Raw genomic sequence first — 20,517 nt, forward strand, 5'->3', positions numbered from 1 at the left:
ATTCCCCTTTTTAGAGCTAATAAATAATAATAAACGTTACATGAACAACCTCACATACATGTGTGTATGTCAGGAGAATAACTTAAATCCGCCTCTGCACTGTCAAAGTCTGTAACACACACAGAGAGAGAGAGTGTCACGGGCGAAAAAAAGCGATTGAGAATATCCAGAGACGAAACTGCCTCCTCGATTAACTGAACCACGCTTGTCCATGAAAGTCCCTGTCCAGCATCATCTCCAGCATAATCAGGTTTCTCTTGCCTTCTTGCCCGTTTCTTGCCTTGTTCCCTCATGTTTCATTTATCTTCCTGAAATAGCCCCTGCTCTATAATTAGATCAGGTGGCAGACACACCGAGGCGTAGGTGGATCCCGGAATAGCAATGATCGGCGAGAGCCCGTCGTCATGGGAACCGGGACCCTGTGGGCGAGCGGGACACGTTGATTAATCGGAGCAGAGAACAGGGGTCAACATTCAGTGATGTCACAGGCCCTGCATGTGAAGTGGTGATTCGGGCGTGCGTGCATGACACGAGATACTGAGATAAAGCAAAGAAGAGATGCTTTTTACGGGTTGCACACGAACGCTCATATCCACACAACTGTTTCCCTGCTCTGTGTGGAAATCTACTCAGATATACGGCAAACGAGCAGTAGGATCAGGACAAACCTGTCAGGATCACTCGACATCACTGCGCCAGTCAGACTACAGCAACACCACCGGGGGTTTATGAGTGTGTGTCAGGACAAAACCTGAAAAAGCCACTCAAGCTTGTGGTCCTGACTAGAAAAATAGCTTCATAACGGCACTAAATGTCTCATTTCACATATAAAAATTAAATATATTTCACATATATTATTACTGAAATTATCATTAACTTTTATATATTATAATATTATATATGTAATCTTTTATATATATATATGAAATATTAGATATCTCTAAAAACAATACTTTTACTATACTTTTAATTCATATAAAACAATAATAATATCATCAACAAAAAAGCATAATAATAAATAATATAATAAAATTATTAATAAGCATAACAATTATATTATTATAATATTAATACGCATAGTAATAATTAATATTATTAACACTACTACTAATATTTTATTATCTATAAAATAAATGATTTCATCTTGCATCAAATTCTTATTATTCTTTTAAATTTAAAAAAATGCAATGATAGCAATTAACAAATTTGTATTGTTAAGTAGCTTTGGATAAAACTGTCTGCTAAATCCATAAATGTAATTAATAATTAATAATTATTTATTATTATATAATTATATTAATAATTATAATGAATAATAATCATTTGAGAATGAAGGAGAGACTCCCTCCAATAAAAAGTAAATAAATGCTCAATATTACTCCTGTCTTACAGTCAGTTTTGTTTTTCAGTAAAAATCTTCATAAACAACAAAGGATTATGAAACGCCAAACTATATTTTCTGAGATATTAACAGTCTCTTTTAACAGCGATTTTAACAGTCTGTGTTGCACATCATGGAAGACAATGTTAGCATCCATTAATTTTAATTGTAGAAGAAAACTAGTTAATTTTGAGCCTTTTGCGCCATTTTCGTCTTGCGTGTTTAAAATCTACATCATGTCAATGTCACAAGTTGACTTGCAAATCACTGTAGTACTTTGATGACGTGTCATTGTCTCATAATTATTCATAAGACTGCATGTCCTTATCCTATGAGAAGATGCTTCGCTTAATTATTCCCAACAGCACATGTTGATTTCCTATGACAGATGCCTCAGAGATCACATACAGTCAGAGACACGTTCAAAGACTAACAGAGAGTGTTTGTTTTTGTTTTGTAAGAGACTCTTCTATAGACCTTGAGTCTCCAACACAAACATGATTCATCCACACCGTGAATGTACCCGGTCTTTACAGCTCCTTGATGTAACCGATCAAACAGCTTATATAAACACAGCAAAATAAGCCTCAGAAGTTATTAAAAATGCAACAGTGCGGTCTTATACATTTTCCATGCGGAGTGCAAATGCAAATGGCTGTGCATTTATTTGCCCATTAAATTAGAGCTCTCACAGGATGTGTGTATTTATGTAATGTACAGTGAGCTTAGAAAACCATGTATAATATATAATCATTTTGTTCTGTGTAACAGTGAATTGCAATGTGCATTTGAGGGAAGCATATACTTTAAATCAATGAGACCGAAATAAAAGTATCTGAATCTGAAAGCGCTGTTGTGTTGTCTGTCTCCCCAGTTTTGGTTACCATTGACTTCCAGTGTATGGACAAAGACAGTCATACTAGTTTGGAACACATGAGGGTGAGTAAGTGATGACAGAATTTACATTTTTGCGTGAACTGGCCATTTAAGTCTCTATGATATACTAGTTTCAGATAAGACTATATATGACATATCAATCTGTCTGCTCTATTTGTGTGTGTGTATAGACACCCACCTTCAATAGCATGCAGATGAGTGCAAGCGATATATCCAACAACCCGCTGATCCTGAGCAGAGCTTCCCACCTGCACCTGAGAGAATAGAGCAGGAGGACAAAAGAGATTGAAGAGTGAGAACTTTGCCACATCAAACGCATTACAGAAACGCAAAATCAGTTATGAAGTGCCGTCAACACCCCTGAGTACTGTTGCACTGTTTCTCTGTCAGCTTCTTCTGTCATACGCTCTAGATTCCTTTCATCTGTCTGTGGCTTGTCTGGGGACCGTCTTAAAAGGTAATAGTGAGAGCTTGCACACCTCTGAGCCCTTCAAAACACCTGCTCGTATCATCATTTTATCCAGCCGCACCAAATTCCCCCATTTCTTCTTGTTTTTCTTTTCCGGCTCATGCATTATATCGGCTCATTAGTGAGCAGACGGACTGAATATTTCAAAAAGACAAATTGATTAGTAAGTGGAGAGCAAATTTAATGCGCCTAAAATGCTGCAAAGTAATAAGCTCTCTGCAAATATATATACACATACATATATATCTGTGTATATGTGTGCGTTCACATTTAACAGTGTTATTTTCTTTTATTGCTATTATCTGTAGGTCAACATTAAATGAGAGCAAAAGTCAATCGAAATGTTAAAATAGGTAAAATTAGCATGTACAATAAAATATTAATACCAATAAAATAATAAAATAAAATAAACATAGCTATATACACTCATAAGCTCAGTCCATATACATATATATTACCATAATGTATTATATATTATAATTTATTATATTAATTGTAGCGTCTGGACCAATCCAACACACTATATATTCTCTTTATGGTTAATTATTCATATTTCCCATGAGCTGATTCGCTACATAATATAATTCATTATTGATATAAATGCCTATAAAATTCACAAATAATATAAAACTGAAGTAATAACTTCACAACATTATAATGCAAAGTATGAACAATGGATGTTGATTTTGAGATTTGATAAAGATTAAATTTAACAGTGTTATTACTTTTTAATTTGTAAAAAAAATTCTGTAGGCTTTGTATATTGTGCTAGTTCCAGCACTGGCATCTCTCTGTCCTCTTTTCATCCAGACAGCCCATTCAGTGTAAATCATTCAATGACTTACATTGGCTCATTCCCAGCAAGGACTCCTATTCAAAGTGCTGAGAGCTACAGTACAGTTGGACACAGTTTCTCAACCTCCTTCCAAATCCTGAAGTCCTCCACAAAGTGCAAATTCTACATTTCAGCAGTAGCGATAATAAATGTCATTGTTTTTTAGAGCTGATTTGTAGATTTAATTACACTAATGAGAGTCTGACCATGTGGTTACCATGAGCTCACTGCATCGGATCAAACAGGGCTAGTACTCTTCCATTTCATCGTTTGCTTTTTCCTCACTCAGCTTCATTGCCTTTCTCTGTTTCATAGTCCTTGTGTATGAATATTTCAAACGTTTACCCATGCTTGGCTAAGTGTGTGTGTGTTGCATTGACAGACTAGAGAAGGCAGGAAATCAGATGGGTGGAAATTTTTTATGTGTCTATAGGGATGTCAAAGGTTAAAATAAAATAAATATTTCTAAAGTATTGGTAGCACTAAGTACCAACAATTAGATGTGTACATGCACGTATACATTTCATGGGCAAAATACATATACAGTATATCTGTACTTTAGGATTGCTGTTTATTATGTCATTAATAATAACCATACAACATTTTAGCAAAAAAAGGAGAATTGGATGGATAAAAATGGACCGGAGTCATATAAATTACTTGTAGATTATTGTTTTTTTTATCAGCAGTTTGGACTCTCATTCTGACGGCACCCATTCACTACAAAGGATCCATTAGTGAGCAAGTGATGTAATGCTAAATTTCTCCAAACCTGTATACCGCTAAATGTGAAATTTTACTGGTATTGGTGTTGACTGCTGAAATGTCATCTTAAGTGTGTGCAAGGGTATTGTCTGACTTTGGACAATGTTTTATCTGAGCTAAAATGCATGCAAGGTTTTGTGTTGTGATTATATGTGCATACATGCAAATAAGTGTTAATGAGCTGTGTGCTAATTGGAATGTGTCTGCCACTTGTGAGATCTCTTATAAGGTTAAAGATTATTTGCCCAAAGGAGAAACAGTCGGCTGGCTCAGTAAGTCCATCACACACACACACACACACACACACACACAGACACAGACACACACACACAGAGGCTTGGCTGTCTAATAACCTTCTTCCGGTTCTTCTAATTCACTCCTACTGGCAGCTTGAATGCTGAGATGATAACACACACAGCAAAGACATGACTACAGCTGAAGACAGCTAGTACTTTACACTAACAAAGCATTGCAAATAGAGCTGACCACAGCAGGAGCAATGGGTCATGGTCTTTTACCGCTGAAAGACAGCACTGATTGCTGTACAATCTCCCAGCTTTAGGGGGACATTTTGCAATCTTGCAGCATTTTAATTCCCGCCCGAAGACTATGCATAACAACAGTGAAATTTTCTTGCACTAAAAACAGTAATTTAGTTTTACACAATGAAACCTCCTCTTTGAGCCTCATTCATGAAACACAAGCAGAGCAAATTCATGAGTATGTCTCATAAGTCCATTTGTATATAATTGTCCCATTGAATGAATGCAGCAACTTAAATAATAATGGATTTATGCACTATTTATGCAGATTCTTGTTTCATGAATGGCCCTCTGACCTTAAAGGGGTCATATGATGCGATTTAAATTTTTTCCTTTCTCTTTGAAGTGTTACAAGCTCTTGGTGCATAAAGAAGATCTGTAAAGTTGCAAAGACTAAAGTCTCAAATCCAAAGAGATATTCTTTATAAAAGTTAAGAGTCAGCCACGCCTACCTAAAACGGCTCGTTCTAACACGCCCCCACATATCTACGTTGCTATGTGGGAAGATTTACATAACACCGCCCAAATGTTCCCGCAAAGAAAGAAGTTGTAACTTTTATTCTCGCTGTAGTTTTGTTGTTGCCGCCGCCATGTCGTAAAGACGCTGTGTGCTTCGTTGTGAAAGCGACACTACTTTGTTTGGTCTTCCAAAAGAGAACGATATCTGCTTCGTCATGCCTGGAGCTGATCCGTGCTGGTCGCTGAGGAAATACATCAACTTTGCGCTATGGATCGCCTTTCACCGTGGACGAAGCGGAGTCCAGCCCGGAGTCGTCACATGTCCTTCCGGACGCTCCTTTGTCGAAATCGCCGGCCGCGCCGTTCTCAAGCCCCCCCGCCTCTGCTCACTCTAACCCTCCGGCCGTTCCTCACACTAGCCCCCGGCCTCTGATCACTGTAGGCCGCCTCTGCTCACTCTAACCCTCTGGCCGTTCCTCACGCAGCCAGGTTTTTTGGGCAGTGTAGAGTAGAGCTTGTTGTTTGTCATTTCTGTGATCACAAATGCAGACATGGTTTTATGTTTACACGGCATAAAAAGACAGTATAAGTCATTATAATCCATAATTATGTCCCGGAAAATAATGTGTTTTTTTAACCTTAAACCGCATAAACACATTTCATTACACCAAATACACAAAATAATGTTCTTTTTAGTAGCATCATATGACCCCTTTAAGAATTAAACAAGCTGTTTTTTCTACTGTAACTTTAACACTTCTACAGTTTACATATATATATATATATATATATATATATATATATATATATATATATAAACTACCTCTGTTATTATTTATTTTGCAGCGGTTTCCATGAATGATCTGGGTGGACAAGATAGTTCTGCATTTTGAATGCTGACACATTGAACTATTCGTTTTTGAAAGAGCTTTGAAAGCCATGAAAGTTATAGTCTGACCAGCGAGGTGGGATATTTTAGTTTTTAAAAGAGGGTGCTCACCAAGGCTGCATTTATTTGATAAAAAATACAGTAATATTGTAGAATATTATTACAATTTTAAATATTTTTCTCTATTAGGACACTATGGCAATTCATAACAAACTAAAAAACCCATAAACATTCCTATACATATAGTAGACATGGAATTTATGGACACACATTAACGATTTGCTAACAATCATGTAAACCCTAAACAAGCATCTACCCTTGACGTTGTGAGTGTGAAGAGCTCTTGAATAATAATAAGAGGGCTGAACATACATGCTGAAAGGCCTTAATTAAAGGGCCGCTCAGTCCTACGGGAAGCATTTTTAATTAATATTTCCACTCCACACATATCCCTCCCTCTCTCCACCATTCATTTTACACCCCTTCCCCCTCCACAATTCATTTGACAAAGCTTTGTCTGTTTATTTATCAGAAGCTGACCTTTTATTACCCATAATGGCCCGGGGATGAGAAGCAGTGCTGCAATACTACTGACCTTTTATCAGTAGTGTGAGAGTAGTTCTGCTATTTTGCCATTTTTCACTAATTTCGACTTTCCAAAATTTAATGGTTAAATTGAATTTCATTGTTTTATGTCAGAGAAACACAGCTCTGTTTATTAGTACTACTGTCTATTTAAGACAGAATGCACATATTTAACATACTGAAACATAGTCTCGTATAGACAGACCTTCAGACTGATGGCAGAAGGTCTGGGAACCTTGGCCACTTTGAATAGCCAAGGACCAATCAAGAGGCCATATGACTGACAGGTAAAGCAACCAATCATGTTTTATTTTCTGCCGCGTCATGTTTATGGGGGTGGAAATGTCCCCACAATAACAGACCAATGTGTAAAACTCTTCAAGAGTCTATGCGCAAACTTTACATATGTCACATACTTTTGAAAATCCAGTGTTTAGTTGATCCTGATAAGCACTCATTGTCACAGCTGTAAACATAACGACTTTCTCCCTCCATGAGGGGGTTTGCAACGCGAAGGCAAGAACGCGACACACATGTCTCCCAGTAATTCTGTATAACTCAAATAATCTTACAACGACTTTGAAACACCTGAAGTGTTTCCAATTTTGTGTGCCATATACATCAAACGTTCAGCCAACGGTCAGTGGGCATGACGTCTAAGGCTGAGACTAACTGACATGGATCCGATTTCATTTCCAGCTGTATGTTCATTTAAGACATAACTAACTGTCTGAATAAATACTCGCCAAGACAGACATTTTTTGACACATTTTTTGTGTATATTTTAGGGATGCACAATATTATATACTTTGATGTTTATCTGCTTACCCCCAGGGCATCCAAGATGTAGGTGACTTTGTTTCTTCAGTAGAACACAAACGAAGATTTTGTCGCATCAATGTATTGTCACGAGTCGCAGGGTTTAATTTGGTTTTGTTTGTGTATGTTTTTTTGACTCTCAAAGCTGTGATTCCCATCCACTTACATTATATGACTGACAGACTGCAACGGTTTGAGTTAAAAAAATGTGTTTGTGTTCTACTGAAGAAACAAAGTCACCTACATCTTGGATGCCCTGGGGGTAAGAATATAAACATCACATCTTTTTTTTTAGGGTGAACTATCCCTTTAAGATACTTGTGTGTCTGAATAAATAAAGCAGTATGGATGTCATAAAATCACGAGTCTGTTTTGATTTAAAGGTCAGAAGTTTTAGCTAAAAATAAAAAACATGACACTTGTAAATTAAATAATGTAATATATACAGATTTATTGAGTAATATATAATATATTTTTTAATGGATTATGAAAACTTGAATATAAGGAGCTCTGAAAGATTTATTTTTACTTTTACAGCTCTTTTGCTTTAGTCTATCTATTAATGTTAAATCCACTATAAAATGTTGAGGTTTCAACTGCATCTGTCTGAGAAAAAAAACAGCAGAAATTGATTTATTACAGTTATTTTCAAGGCTCTCAATGTAATTGCTCAAAACTAACCAAAATTTAAAAATTATTTGTTTATAATTTCTGCACAGGAGAGACTTGGTGTTGTTTCAAAACAAAAGGAAACATATATCGGTTTCGGCATCTGCCATCGGCAAAAATCTAATATCGTGCATCTCTAGTATATTTGACCGTTTATGCACAAGCCCAAAACCCTAAGTATACTTCGCTTGATCGTGTTTAGCTCCGTGTTGGAAAACAAGTCAAAGGAACAGGCTCTTTTGCAGTTAATGCACTTTTAATAACTTTTTATTATAAAGCATGTCCCACAGTAAACTGCTTTTTTACGACAGTCACATTACATGATTTGACCTATTTGGGCGTTAAGCTTTTAAGGAGGGGCTTATTGTACTCTGTGAATAACATGAGAGATAGTGCGAGAAAAGAGCAAGACAGACAGAGAGACACTGACCTTCCACATCCCCGTTCCATCTGAGTGTGTTAATTAAACTATTATTTTCTCCTAAGAACTAAAGTGTGAGCTTTCAAACTAATTATTTTAGGTTTTGCTCCAGCTGTCAGGTTCTTTTGGGATTTTCACAGCAGTTCTTTTCTGGAATTATGTGTCATTTAACTGTACAGACTTACACTTACAGTTCAATCTAACTCTAGTCCTAGTCTAACACTGTGTACAATGTACTGTAGAAGCTTGGGTAGCCCGGCCCACTGTGAAATCTCATTGGTTCAAAATCATGCTTTGAATAGCTGTGTATTAATATTGTCCAATTGGCTGCGATTGTGCCACATCATTCAGCAGTTTCAAGTTCAAGTAGTTAGACAAATAGATTGTCGCTGGAAACTCATGCCTGGTTAGAACACATTGTTATTTCTGTCATTAAATTTGAAATGAAAAACATAATTACCCTAGCCTTGTTTTGAAACCTTGAGGACCTGATGACAGATGTAGTCTGTAGTTCAACAGATAAGCAAATAAGAGGCCAGGACCTTGGAGGAGTATCCAAAGAGCATCAATAACTTCTGGAAGCAGTTGGTTAAACTTACACCCCCGTAAAAGATTGAACGTCAATTCAAGTAAGAATCTATTTAATAAGTACATGTACAGGGCAAAGGCATTGACCTTCTGTTTCTCTGTGTACAGTACTCAATATTTAACAGGCTTCTCTCTCTAGCACACACATATTCAGAGTTAGTGTTTAGTAGCTTTTTCTGACACACAATGGCGGCTGGCCTCTTGCCCTTATGGAGGGGAAAAGAGATCAGGTTTGGAATGCGGTATCCAGAGTTGGATACAGTGCTGAGAGATTAATGATATCTCAACCCTAAAAGCCTGTACTCATCATCTCTCTAAATGAGAGCTACACAAACAAAAACACAAGCTAATATCATGCACAAATATAGATACTAGTTAACACATGCTAAGCATGCAACATCCCAACATGCTAATGTAAGCAAATAGCGAAATTAGTGCAATTAACATGTCAAATCATTTCATGCAAAAAATTCAGAATACTAAATTGTTTTAACAACAGTACAAAGCACAACAGCTTTCTCTTTTAATCATATGCTGTCCATATGCTAGCATAAACAAAGGGACTTTTTGTAACTGAAACTTAAAACTAGCAAGTGGCTACTAACATTCAACGGGTCAGTTCACTTCACTTCACCATTCATGAAGAATTCAGAACAATCTGTTGTTCACATTTGGCTAAACCCAACGTTTGTCATTTTCCATACTTCAAAATTAGGTACAAGCCTAATGTTCAAATGAAACCAATGCCACGTATGCTAAATATGTACTGAAACTTACCCAAGTACTGTATGTACCAGAGTACATAAAAATCTATGGGAACACTTTCATCATTGTAATTAAATACCACCTTAGTTCATAATCCATCAGCTGCTAGTGCATACATTCATCGCTTCTTACATAAACCTTTGTAGAATGCTAGTAACAGCAGCTGCAGGACTAATGAACCTGTCTTTACAATATCCAGACTAAAATGAGCATACAATATTGTATAAGAGTGAAACTACTTCTTGAATTGTAATATCTACTCAGCATAAGTGCACAGCCCCATTAAGACCATATATAATGCAACAGGACTGTACATCCAGCCATGCTTCAACAAAGAGCAAAAGCCTTTGTTTCTGAAGGCATGACAGATGAGTGTTTCAAAAAGGCCCTCTAGGCTACAAAGGGCTAGTTGTAAATTATTCAGGCTGTTTGTGTACACTCAAACCACAAGTCCAACTTTAACTCCAGACACGTGCCATGGAAAGTTCAAGAACTGGAACATGCCCTAATGTGCCATTTCGATATCAGTGACATGCATCAAATGTTGTACAGCAGGTATAAACATTGATGATCAGAATGAATTGGCTGAATATAAAACATAACTCTTAAAGATGCCTTTACATTGGAGATCTAAGGATTCAGTTAATTAAGTTGAGATCTGCATTGGTTCACATGCAAGGGTGTAGCATAAACCAGCGGAGGGTATACAGAAGGAATCCAATATCCTGCATATAACAAATACAAGAAAAATGGCTTAAAAGCATGCCATAAGAAAGGAGTATAACAAACTTACCTTGGCAAAAAGAACTCCTTTAGCAGCCAGAGCATCCTCGCTGTGCCCATTAGGGAAGCACTCATAATGGGCATCCAGAATAGGGTAGCGACTGGCCAAAAGAAGCCCGCTGTTCAAGAACTTGAAGCGGGAGCAACAGCCTTTCCAGCCATAGCGTCCCACGTCACTCAGCACAAATGGAAAATAGCGGTGCAGCTGCCTCCTGAGCCTGTCTGCAGCTCGCCTTTCGAAGACTTCCTGCAGACAAAGGAAGTCCAGGTTGGCAGGGAAGAAGGCAGAGATCTCATGGTCAAAGCCGTCGTCTCCATGACGGCGTTTGCGCCCAATCGGCCTTTTAAAGACTGAGGTGCGGTGTTGTGAAAGGGTATTGTTGGGGGAGATGCCTCCATCGGCTGCGTGGAAGCGAACCAGGGATTCCCGTGAGGCCGTACGGCTTTCTAGGCTACCCGTATCCCCATCCCCGGTCTGGTGGTTCTCTTTTTCAGCCTCAGTCGGCTCAGAATCAGGAGAGGTGATGCTGATTTGCACTCCAGCCGGATGGAGAGGACAGTCCTCTGAGTTCTGGATGATGTTGCTATGTACTGGACACTCACCAGAGGAGTGTGGGTCTGCAAACTGGTGGACGGCACAATCAGGAACATGCTCTTCTTCATTGGGGTGGAGGGGGCACTCTGAGGAATTTTGGGCTCCAGTGCTGTGGACGGGGCAATCCGAGCTTGTACCTCCTGAGGGGTGAATGGGACACTCAGTTAAGGCCTCAGTCTCAGGCTCAGTGGTGACTACAGGCTCGGGACGATGGTCCAAAGATGAGGTGCGGCGGAAGCCCTGGGTGGCCAAACTGCAGAAGGATGCCGCACTAATTGAAGTATTGGTGGGCGAGTCAATGTATATCTTGATCTGGGGTCTGCTGGCACCATTACGGATCCGCTTGCCCACTTCACGAGCTCGGCGTTGAGTGTCCGCAAGGTTGTTGAAGCGTGCGAGTGAGTCCGGCAGCAGGCAAACATTGGCACTGCCAAAGCAAAAGCTGCGACCTTGTAGACGCCACTCAGCAAGTGCCGCCCCGGTTCCAGTCGATGTTCCCTGCTCGGCGCCATGCTTGTCTGGTTTCTGGTGAGAGTAGATGTAGGGGTTCCTGATGGTCTGCAGTGGGGCCCACAAGAGGAAGCCAATAAAAGCAAAGGGTAAGGATGCCAGTAACAGCACCAGGTAGAGTGGTGTAGAGATCAGGACCCCAAGTGCCAAAAAAGAGCAGGGATCTTGGGAGCGTCTACGCTTCTCTAGTGATGTTGCTACACAGGAGGCCAACAACCGGTCCAACAACCAGTAGCAAGGGAAAACAAAGGCCCAAGACAGACGGCTCAGAAAGCTGAGGAAGGCACTAGGGTAGGGAGAGGTGTGCAAGACCATTTCTGGCTCACCTTGTAGACCAACTCCCAGCCAAAAAAAATTAAAAAAAACAGTTCAAAAAAAGAACTACAAAGTTTACCCTCCCCCCTGTGGCGGAAAGAGGTATACTACATGGTTCTTGGGTCCTTCGCTATGTCCGACTTTGAATTTGGGATATACAGGGTTCCAAGCCCAGCCTCTTCCCTCTTTGGTGGGGGTCTGCAGTGCTAGAGTCTCCTGAAGAATCTGATCATGGTGATGACAAAAAAACCCTCCTGGGACCCAGAATATTCCAGGCACGGAAAGAGGAGGCCTCGTCAGCACAGAGCCTGCAGACAAGCAAAGGGAGGGGGGAACAGAATACACAGGCAATCAGATGAAAATGGAGGATAATGTGCAATCAACAAATTGGATCCCAGTAAAATTTTAAATGTTTTGAAAATCATGATGAATAATAAATAATAATAGCTTTTTACAGAAACCAGAGTGTCAGGTCACCAAATGTAGCCTGCTGTGTAAGAATTTAGTTTTTACTTCATTTGCATCTGTGTGTTTTCAAATTGGGTTTGGTAAAATATGTAATTTAAAATAGCTTATTGTTTGTAAATAAAATAAAAAAAAACTTGTATGAAATACAAGCAACCTTATAAAGGCTTGGATTTAAATCCATGCAACCACAGTGGGATTTTTTAGAAAGAGGGTCTACCAGATGTGGCTTTTTATCCCAAATGACCTTTGATTTTAACAAAGGAGAAATTAGGATAATTACCATTTAAAAAGCTACCACTGCACAGGTGGTACTGTAAAATATGATGACTAAGTCCCTTTGTAGAGTGGTGGTGATTTTGTGGTTGTTCCTCATGAAATAAACAGACAGAAACAGGCCTATACAAACAAATGGAGCAGATGATGAGGAAGATTAGACTGCAACCTCACAGAGAGACAATTGCACTGATTAAATGTAAGAAAAGATGATACAGAAAAATATTCTCTGTCTTTGTCACAAGGAAGTACCAATTAAATTTACCTTGTTCTTGAACAAAGAACTCACAGAGGTGTTACATTCTTTTGTTTTAGACCCTTTATTCAGTGCAATTTAAAATGGTTAAATATAATTAATATAAATATAATTAAATACAGACTGAAATGGAGCTTAAAATATGTTTAATATGGTTTGTACCCCTTTTTTGTACCCCTAATACTTTCCCTCCACTCCCTTGATATTTAATCACCTTCAACAAAGCTGAAAATCGCAAACGAGTAATTTTATAATTTTAGAGATTCTCATAAAACACATAAATCTAAAGTGCTTTAAACCTTTGTTTTGAATGCAGCTATAGCTGTCCTTTTATGTTGAAATGCTGGTTGCCTTTTTGCAGCTGATGCTCCTAGTTGAAACCCTGACCTAAATCATCAAAAGATTTACCACAGATCAAAGAGGACAGGTCAGTCTTTGACACAACCAGGAAATGTAGGTTACTGTTGTGGTTTTATAACTGGGTTGACAGTTGACACTGATGTCAAGAGACTAAATAACAAAAACAGAAAGACAAGTTCACAAGTCGTAACTTAACATCATATTTAAATGTTCACTATCCAATTAATCCCCAATGGATAAAATCAAGTCCCATCTCACAAATTTCTCATTGAATATGCTGTTTCACTCAGAAATATGCCACATTACAGAATTTTAATGGGTTGTTAATACCATTTCATGCAGATCAGCAAGAACCCCTCTTGCACATTTACACATACGAATGACCTTTCTCACACAAAGTCCTCTAAAAATACTACTAAAGCACAGATAAACGTCTGTATTTACCCTATAAGAGTACAGCAGTTACCCTAGATAACCATAACACAAAGCTTCACGTACAAATAATCCCTTTGCATCCACACTCACCTCATCTGCACACACACACTCAATCTGTGGAATAATCATTTCCAGGGTTTTATCCATCACCGCCGCCTAATCTGCGCTGGACCGCTGTGTCGACTGCATAGTGGCCTAGACGTGAGGGGAAAAAAATCTTAATTTTTTTCTGAGAGGGCTGATTTTTGACAGCCTGCTGTGAGCACAGGGTTGCGCTGGGGAGAATTTGAGCTGTCTGACTCAAAGAGAGACAGACTGGGCCGTCGGTGCACAAGAACAGGAAAAGGAAGAGTGTAGCAAATGAATGTGTGGTAGTTTGCAGATGTGCATGCTATATATATGCGCATCACCGCACAAGCACACACACATGTGCGAGGGGGGTTAAGTGACCGTGTCTTTAGGTTAAGCTTGCCTACTGCTGAGCAGCTTTCAGGTCACACACAAACAAACACACACTCAAAGCTTACAAAGGGAATCCGGTGCAACAACAATGTCCTCAACTCTTCACAGATTCCCAAAGATTGGCCTGCTGTCGTTTTGCCCCTGAACTGAGCTGCCATATGGTTTTGTAGAACACACACAAATACTTAACCACAAATTCACACTTAGTTCAGGGTCGTAATTTCCACTGGGGACAGGGGGGACATGTCCCCCCCCACTTTTCAAATTCATTAGTTATGATTTTTTTAACCGCACGCCGTCATCGCCACGGAGGAGCAGGACCGAGCAGGGCACAGACGCACGCGACCGCGTCCAGGAACGTTGCGTGCATACTCTAAAAATAGCTCACTGGAAGTTCTAATGAGCAGGTATCGTGGTTGCGACACAGTCAGCGATGAAACGCCAGAAGCAGCAACAGATGACTTTAATGTCATCATGAATGAAAAGAAAGAAAGGAGATGTGAGTTTGATTAAGTCCTCTAAAAATACTACTAAAGCACAGATAAACGTCTGTATTTACCCTATAAGAGTACAGCAGTTACCCTAGATAACCATAACACAAAGCTTCACGTACAAATAATCCCTTTGCATCCACACTCACCTCATCTGCACACACACACTCAATCTGTGGAATAATCATTTCCAGGGTTTTATCCATCACCGCCGCCTAATCTGCGCTGGACCGCTGTGTCGACTGCATAGTGGCCTAGACGTGAGGGGAAAAGAATCTTAATTTTTTTCTGAGAGGGCTGATTTTGACAGCACGCTGTGAGCACAGGGTTATGCTGGCGAGAATTTGAGCCGCCCGACTTGCAGAGTGACAGACAGGGCCGTCAGTGCACGAGAACAGGAAAAGGAAGAGTGTAGCAAATGAATGTGTGGTAGTTTGCAGATGTGCATGCTATATATATGCGCATCACCGCACAAGCACACACACATGTGCGAGGGGGGTTAAGTGACCGTGTCTTTAGGTTAAGCTTGCCTACTGCTGAGCAGCTTTCAGGTCACACACAAACAAACACACACTCAAAGCTTACAAAGGGAATCCGGTGCAACAACAATGTCCTCAACTCTTCACAGATTCCCAAAGATTGGCCTGCTGTCGTTTTGCCCCTGAACTGAGCTGCCATATGGTTTTGTAGAACACACACAAATACTTAACCACAAATTCACACTTAGTTCAGGGTCGTAATTTCCACTGGGGACAGGGGGGACATGTCCCCCCCCACTTTTCAAATTCATTAGTTATGATTTTTTTAACCGCACGCCGTCATCGCCACGGAGGAGCAGGACCGAGCAGGGCACAGACGCACGCGACCGCGTCCAGGAACGTCGCGTGCACACTCTTAAAAATAGCTGACTGAAGGTTCTAATGAGCAGGTATCGCTATTGTGCACAGTCAGCGATGAAACGCCAGAAGCAGCAACAGATGACTTTAATGTCATCATGAATGAAAAGAAAGAAAGGAGATGTGAGTTTGATTCAGTAAATTAGCTCAGGTCAGAATAATCATATTTTCTGTCTACACATGTTAATGTTAGCCTATGTTGACTGAGCTAACGTTAACATACACTGTTGCTAGGTAATAAGACTGTTGTTAGCTAAATATTTAATGTAGAACAGTGGTTCCCAAACTTGGGTACGTGAGGCGAACAAAATGATGAGTTTTGCTGTGTTTTGATTCAATGATTAATTTATAAATACAGCCACTTGCTTAGTTACTGAATGAACAAATGACTTGAAGACTCACGCATTAGACAGTGACTTACCGCCACCTACTGGCGCTTTTAGTATTTAAAATAATCACTTTTCACTTTTTTTTAATCATTGCATATTAATCTATTGAACTTTTTTTTTATTTTAAACATTAATATTCTATTTATAAAGATGAAAAATGCATTGGAAAGTCAATTTAGGGGGCAAATATTGTCCTTTAATGGAAAAGGTGCAGTCTAAGTGGAAGAGAGGGGGTAGGCCTAAGCAGAAATGCCTCAGGGGGTACTCCACTCTAAAAAGTCTGGGAACCACTGATGTAGAACATTCTGTCCTGTGCAACAAGTGATTTATTTTATATTTTCAGGTACAGCGGTTAGTTTGAAATAAAAGTTTGTTTAACAGTGGAAATTGAGTCTCACGTTATTTAAACATTATTTAAAACATTAATGGTGAACATTTTCGACTTTATAAAATGATTCTCTCAAGTCTTGGCGATCGGCCCCTATTAAACAATAAAGAAAGTAAGAAATCTTTTTTCTTATTCATAGTTTAGTAGCCTACTATTCTTTTTGCCAGAATTGATCATTAATCAACTTAATTATTTCCTGGATTTTGTATCACCATAGTCCATAAATGTATGTGCATGCAGGAAATGGGATTCAAATCGAAAACATTTTCCCCCATTTTGTGTCCCCCCCACTTCTCAAACCAAAGTTACACCCTTGGGTTAGTTCACCCAAAAATGAAAATTAGCCTGTGTTTTACTCACCCTCAAGCCATCCTAGGTGTATATGACTTTCTTCTTTCAGACGAATACAATCGGAGTTATATTAAAAATTATCCAGGCACTTCTAAGCTCTATCATTGTAGTGGGCGGGTGTTTCTGTTCAACAGTCCAAAACACGTTAAATAAAGTACGCGCATCCATAATAAAACGTGCCTCACATGGCTCCGAGGGGTGAATGAAGGCCTCCTGTAGTGAATCCATGCATTTTTGTCACTTCCACTATCTGTCATATGTGGAAGCAGTTCCAGCGGATGACGTAGGACGTCGCCATTGCGTGATTAGTGACAAACGTGGAGAGAGAACAAAACAAAATCCGGTCATGAATTAGAAGCACAAATGAGAATTGTAAAGAAAAATGTCGGAGGATTTTGATATAAGCCAAGAGGAGACTGGTTTTCCTTTGCTAAAGAAAGGAAACTTTGCTTCCTTAAACAAACTCGTGAGACTAGCATATCTCAGAGGCACGCGCGCGACACATACATCCTACGTCATCCGCCGGAACGCTTCTGCATATGACAGTGAGAGAAAAGTGTTTATTGCATCTGAAATATGGATATTTTTCTTACAAAAACGCATGGATTTGCTACAGGATGCCTTTATTCACCCCCTGGAGCCGTGTGAGGGAGAAGGGTATAACTGCAGCCTGGAGATCTCCAAATGGGGACGGGAACTCCAAAGCGGGATGGGAGTTCCAAAATAGGGCGTGGCTTCCTCCCATTGACAGACAGGCACATGACACGCATGCGCAATTTTTTCTCCCAATCCACTTCAGTGCAAACTCCGCCCCACAGCTGATTCTAAAGATTTTATTGGTTGTGTCAATCACAGTGTTGATTTCCTACACTATGCTACAAAAAATGCTAACCCCTAAACCTATCCCACACCTGACCCTAACCTTGGACTGCACAGCAGAGCAGGATTGGCGCTGATTAGCGTGGTAAAGAAAGTTGCAGTTCAGGAGATAAACAGTTAATAAGATTATGCGATATGAGATTGCTCCGTAACTCCCCAACCGGACCTCACCGGACAATGGCACCTTTTTAGTTGCACCCAGCTTCACTACCCCCTCCTAACGTTACCCTGTGAATCTTAAGCCCCGTTGCTTAAAACAAAGCGATAGAGTAAATTCTTTCCCCTGCGCTGCGCTGGGACGGCTCGCGGGAGAGCTCATGGGTGATTCCCGTTTATATCATGAAGCTGTTCAAAATCTGAACACCACTGGCCACAAGCTTTGGGCTCTGCTCTCACAGAGCATATTTATTTATATAGCATATTTGATTTTAGATCAACTAGAAACCATGTTTAATTTATGAAGTTTTATTTGTGAAATGTAAGTCAATAACAATTGGCTGAAGCCAGAGCCAATGGTGAAAGTCTTTGCGTGAGGAGACCCCGCCCCATTTTGGAAGTTCTGCCCACTTTTGGAGTTCACGCCCCATGTTGGAGATCTCTGGTCTGCAGTTATACCTACTTGGTGTGAGGCACGTTTTATTATATATGCGTGCACTTTATTTAACGTGTTTTGGACTGTTGAACAGAAACACCCGCCCACTACAATGATAGAGCATAGAAGTTCCAGGACAATTTTTAATATAACTCCAATTGGATTTGTCTGAAAGAAGAAAGTCATATACACCTAGGATGGCTTGAGGGTGAGTAAAACACAGGCTAATTTTCATTTTTGGGTGAACTAACCCTTTAAATCTATACTGAAACTGACAGATAAATCAGTCCCCAGTTAGATGATCTGGGTCAGCCCAAAGGAACATTTTATTGCTCAAAGATTGCTCTTTAATAGCTCAGGGGACATTACTTCACTTTTATGCTCCATTTAAAGGTGCAGTAAGTGATATTAGCCTCTCTGGGACTGTTAGACATGCCCCTCTTTTCCAAAATCCACCTACTCAACTACAAAATTCCTGCTTATGGGCTGTCATATGAACATTCAAAATGACTGATATATAGAATCTAATTCACTTAATTCAGTAATATATGCAGCAACTTTAAATGTTTATGGACAGAATAGCTCAGATAATTTTACTATTTGGTAGTATTTGATGAGAAATTCAAGTTCATGCTAGTGTTATTTTATGTTATATACATACCATTATAGTATTTATTCACATTTTCAATTGGCTTTTATTTTTATATTAAAATGTATCATTTTAATTCAAGTAATTTTATGTGGTTTGTCATTTTTATTAGTTTCAGTTTTTATATTTCTATTTAGCTTTAATTCTTATGTGATAATTTATGTATTATTTTGGTAATATTTTGGATAACCTTTTAAAATATTTCAATTTAGCTTTAATTTTTATTATAGTTTTAATAATTGTAGTACTTTTTCAGTTAATTGCCAAGTTTTTAAAAAAGTTTTTCTTTTAATATTTATATTTCATTATATTTTTTTCAGATTTATATTAATTACTGAAAATGATTTTTAATCATTTTAGTTAACGGCAAAAACACTGGTTCATATTGAGATTTGACTTTTTATCACAGACCTTTTTGAGACACTGTTGAGATTTCTTCTGAAACCTTAGAGAAGACAAACTATGAACAATAATTAATAATAAATAAGTCTTTCTTTGCTCTTATTATAATCTAATTAACTGCTGTCTAGGAGAAAACAACCACAACATTACAGAGATCTAATTTTTCTTTCCTATTTGAGATATAATCCTTTTTCTCTTTGTGTAGTTTTGAAACAGTTCTTATTGTGTTCGGGAAACTTCTACCTGTGGTTTTCAACAACCAGCTCTCTGCTCTGTGTGTTTACTTTAAGTGTATGCACTTAAATGTTACGTGTGCCTTCGATAACTTTCCTATGCGAGTCAATATTGCTCCAGTACAGACTAGAAGCCTGATAATCAAGGCAATAAACTAAATGAATGCGGGCACCAATAGGAAGTCTGTTAGCTAACACTTTGTTTAGAAAGCTTCAGCTATAGATCTGTTTATACACGAATCCTTCACCTTCTAATCAATACTGATCACAACTTCCCCCATGAGTAAAGAGATAGACACTGACAAATGTCACGTCGATGACTGTGACTGTTTACCAGCCAATATAAACGTATAAACACAGAATTTGTTCTGTAGAAGCTATTAACGGTTTTTGATTATTAAGTAGGCCTATTTGATTAAAGTGACTTACAAAAGCTGTTAAGAACATGTCTGGGTCAAATGTTGACCACAAAATTGAAAGAAAAAACTATATTAAACTAACTGTATGGAAATAAAATTAAATATTATCTTAGGGATATGTGAAGGTCCTTCTTAAGGTTGATAAAATTAGGACAATTAAGACAATAAAAGTGATATGGTTACACTGTCTCTTTAAGAAAATGTTTTGTTTAAGAGAATGATTAAAAGAATGTTTCTCATTAAGAGATGTTTTATGTGCATAAACTACAGTTTTTTTCAACTGCTTA

The 20,517-nt window shown here is 38.8% G+C and overlaps 1 protein-coding gene across 4 annotated transcripts in view; it reads right to left on the minus strand.

Annotated features, from left to right (window-relative positions):
* Nucleotides 1–271: 271 nt before the first annotated feature.
* LOC107571880 (sphingomyelin phosphodiesterase 3-like) overlaps nucleotides 272–20,517 on the minus strand; it is a 42,338-nt gene continuing 22,092 nt past the window's right edge. The window contains exons 2-4 of one of the 4 annotated variants that reach the window (XM_016258285.1): nucleotides 10,878–12,595; nucleotides 2,457–2,532; nucleotides 272–419 (exon numbers count right to left, since the gene is read on the minus strand). In XM_016258285.1, the coding sequence (XP_016113771.1) occupies nucleotides 403–419; nucleotides 2,457–2,532; nucleotides 10,878–12,287 (1,503 nt within the window). In that variant the 5' untranslated portion in view covers nucleotides 12,288–12,595 and the 3' untranslated portion in view covers nucleotides 272–402. Of the gene's footprint in view, nucleotides 420–2,319; nucleotides 2,533–10,877; nucleotides 12,596–14,169; nucleotides 14,267–15,181; nucleotides 15,287–20,517 lie in introns of those variants that run through there. The other 3 variants (XM_016258273.1, XM_016258281.1, XM_016258264.1) reach the window with 3 other exon arrangements.

The sequence above is a fragment of the Sinocyclocheilus grahami genome, unplaced genomic scaffold (genome assembly GCF_001515645.1).
Source record: "Sinocyclocheilus grahami isolate Dianchi unplaced genomic scaffold, SAMN03320097.WGS_v1.1 scaffold30.1, whole genome shotgun sequence".
Classification (NCBI taxonomy): Eukaryota; Metazoa; Chordata; class Actinopteri; order Cypriniformes; family Cyprinidae; genus Sinocyclocheilus; species Sinocyclocheilus grahami.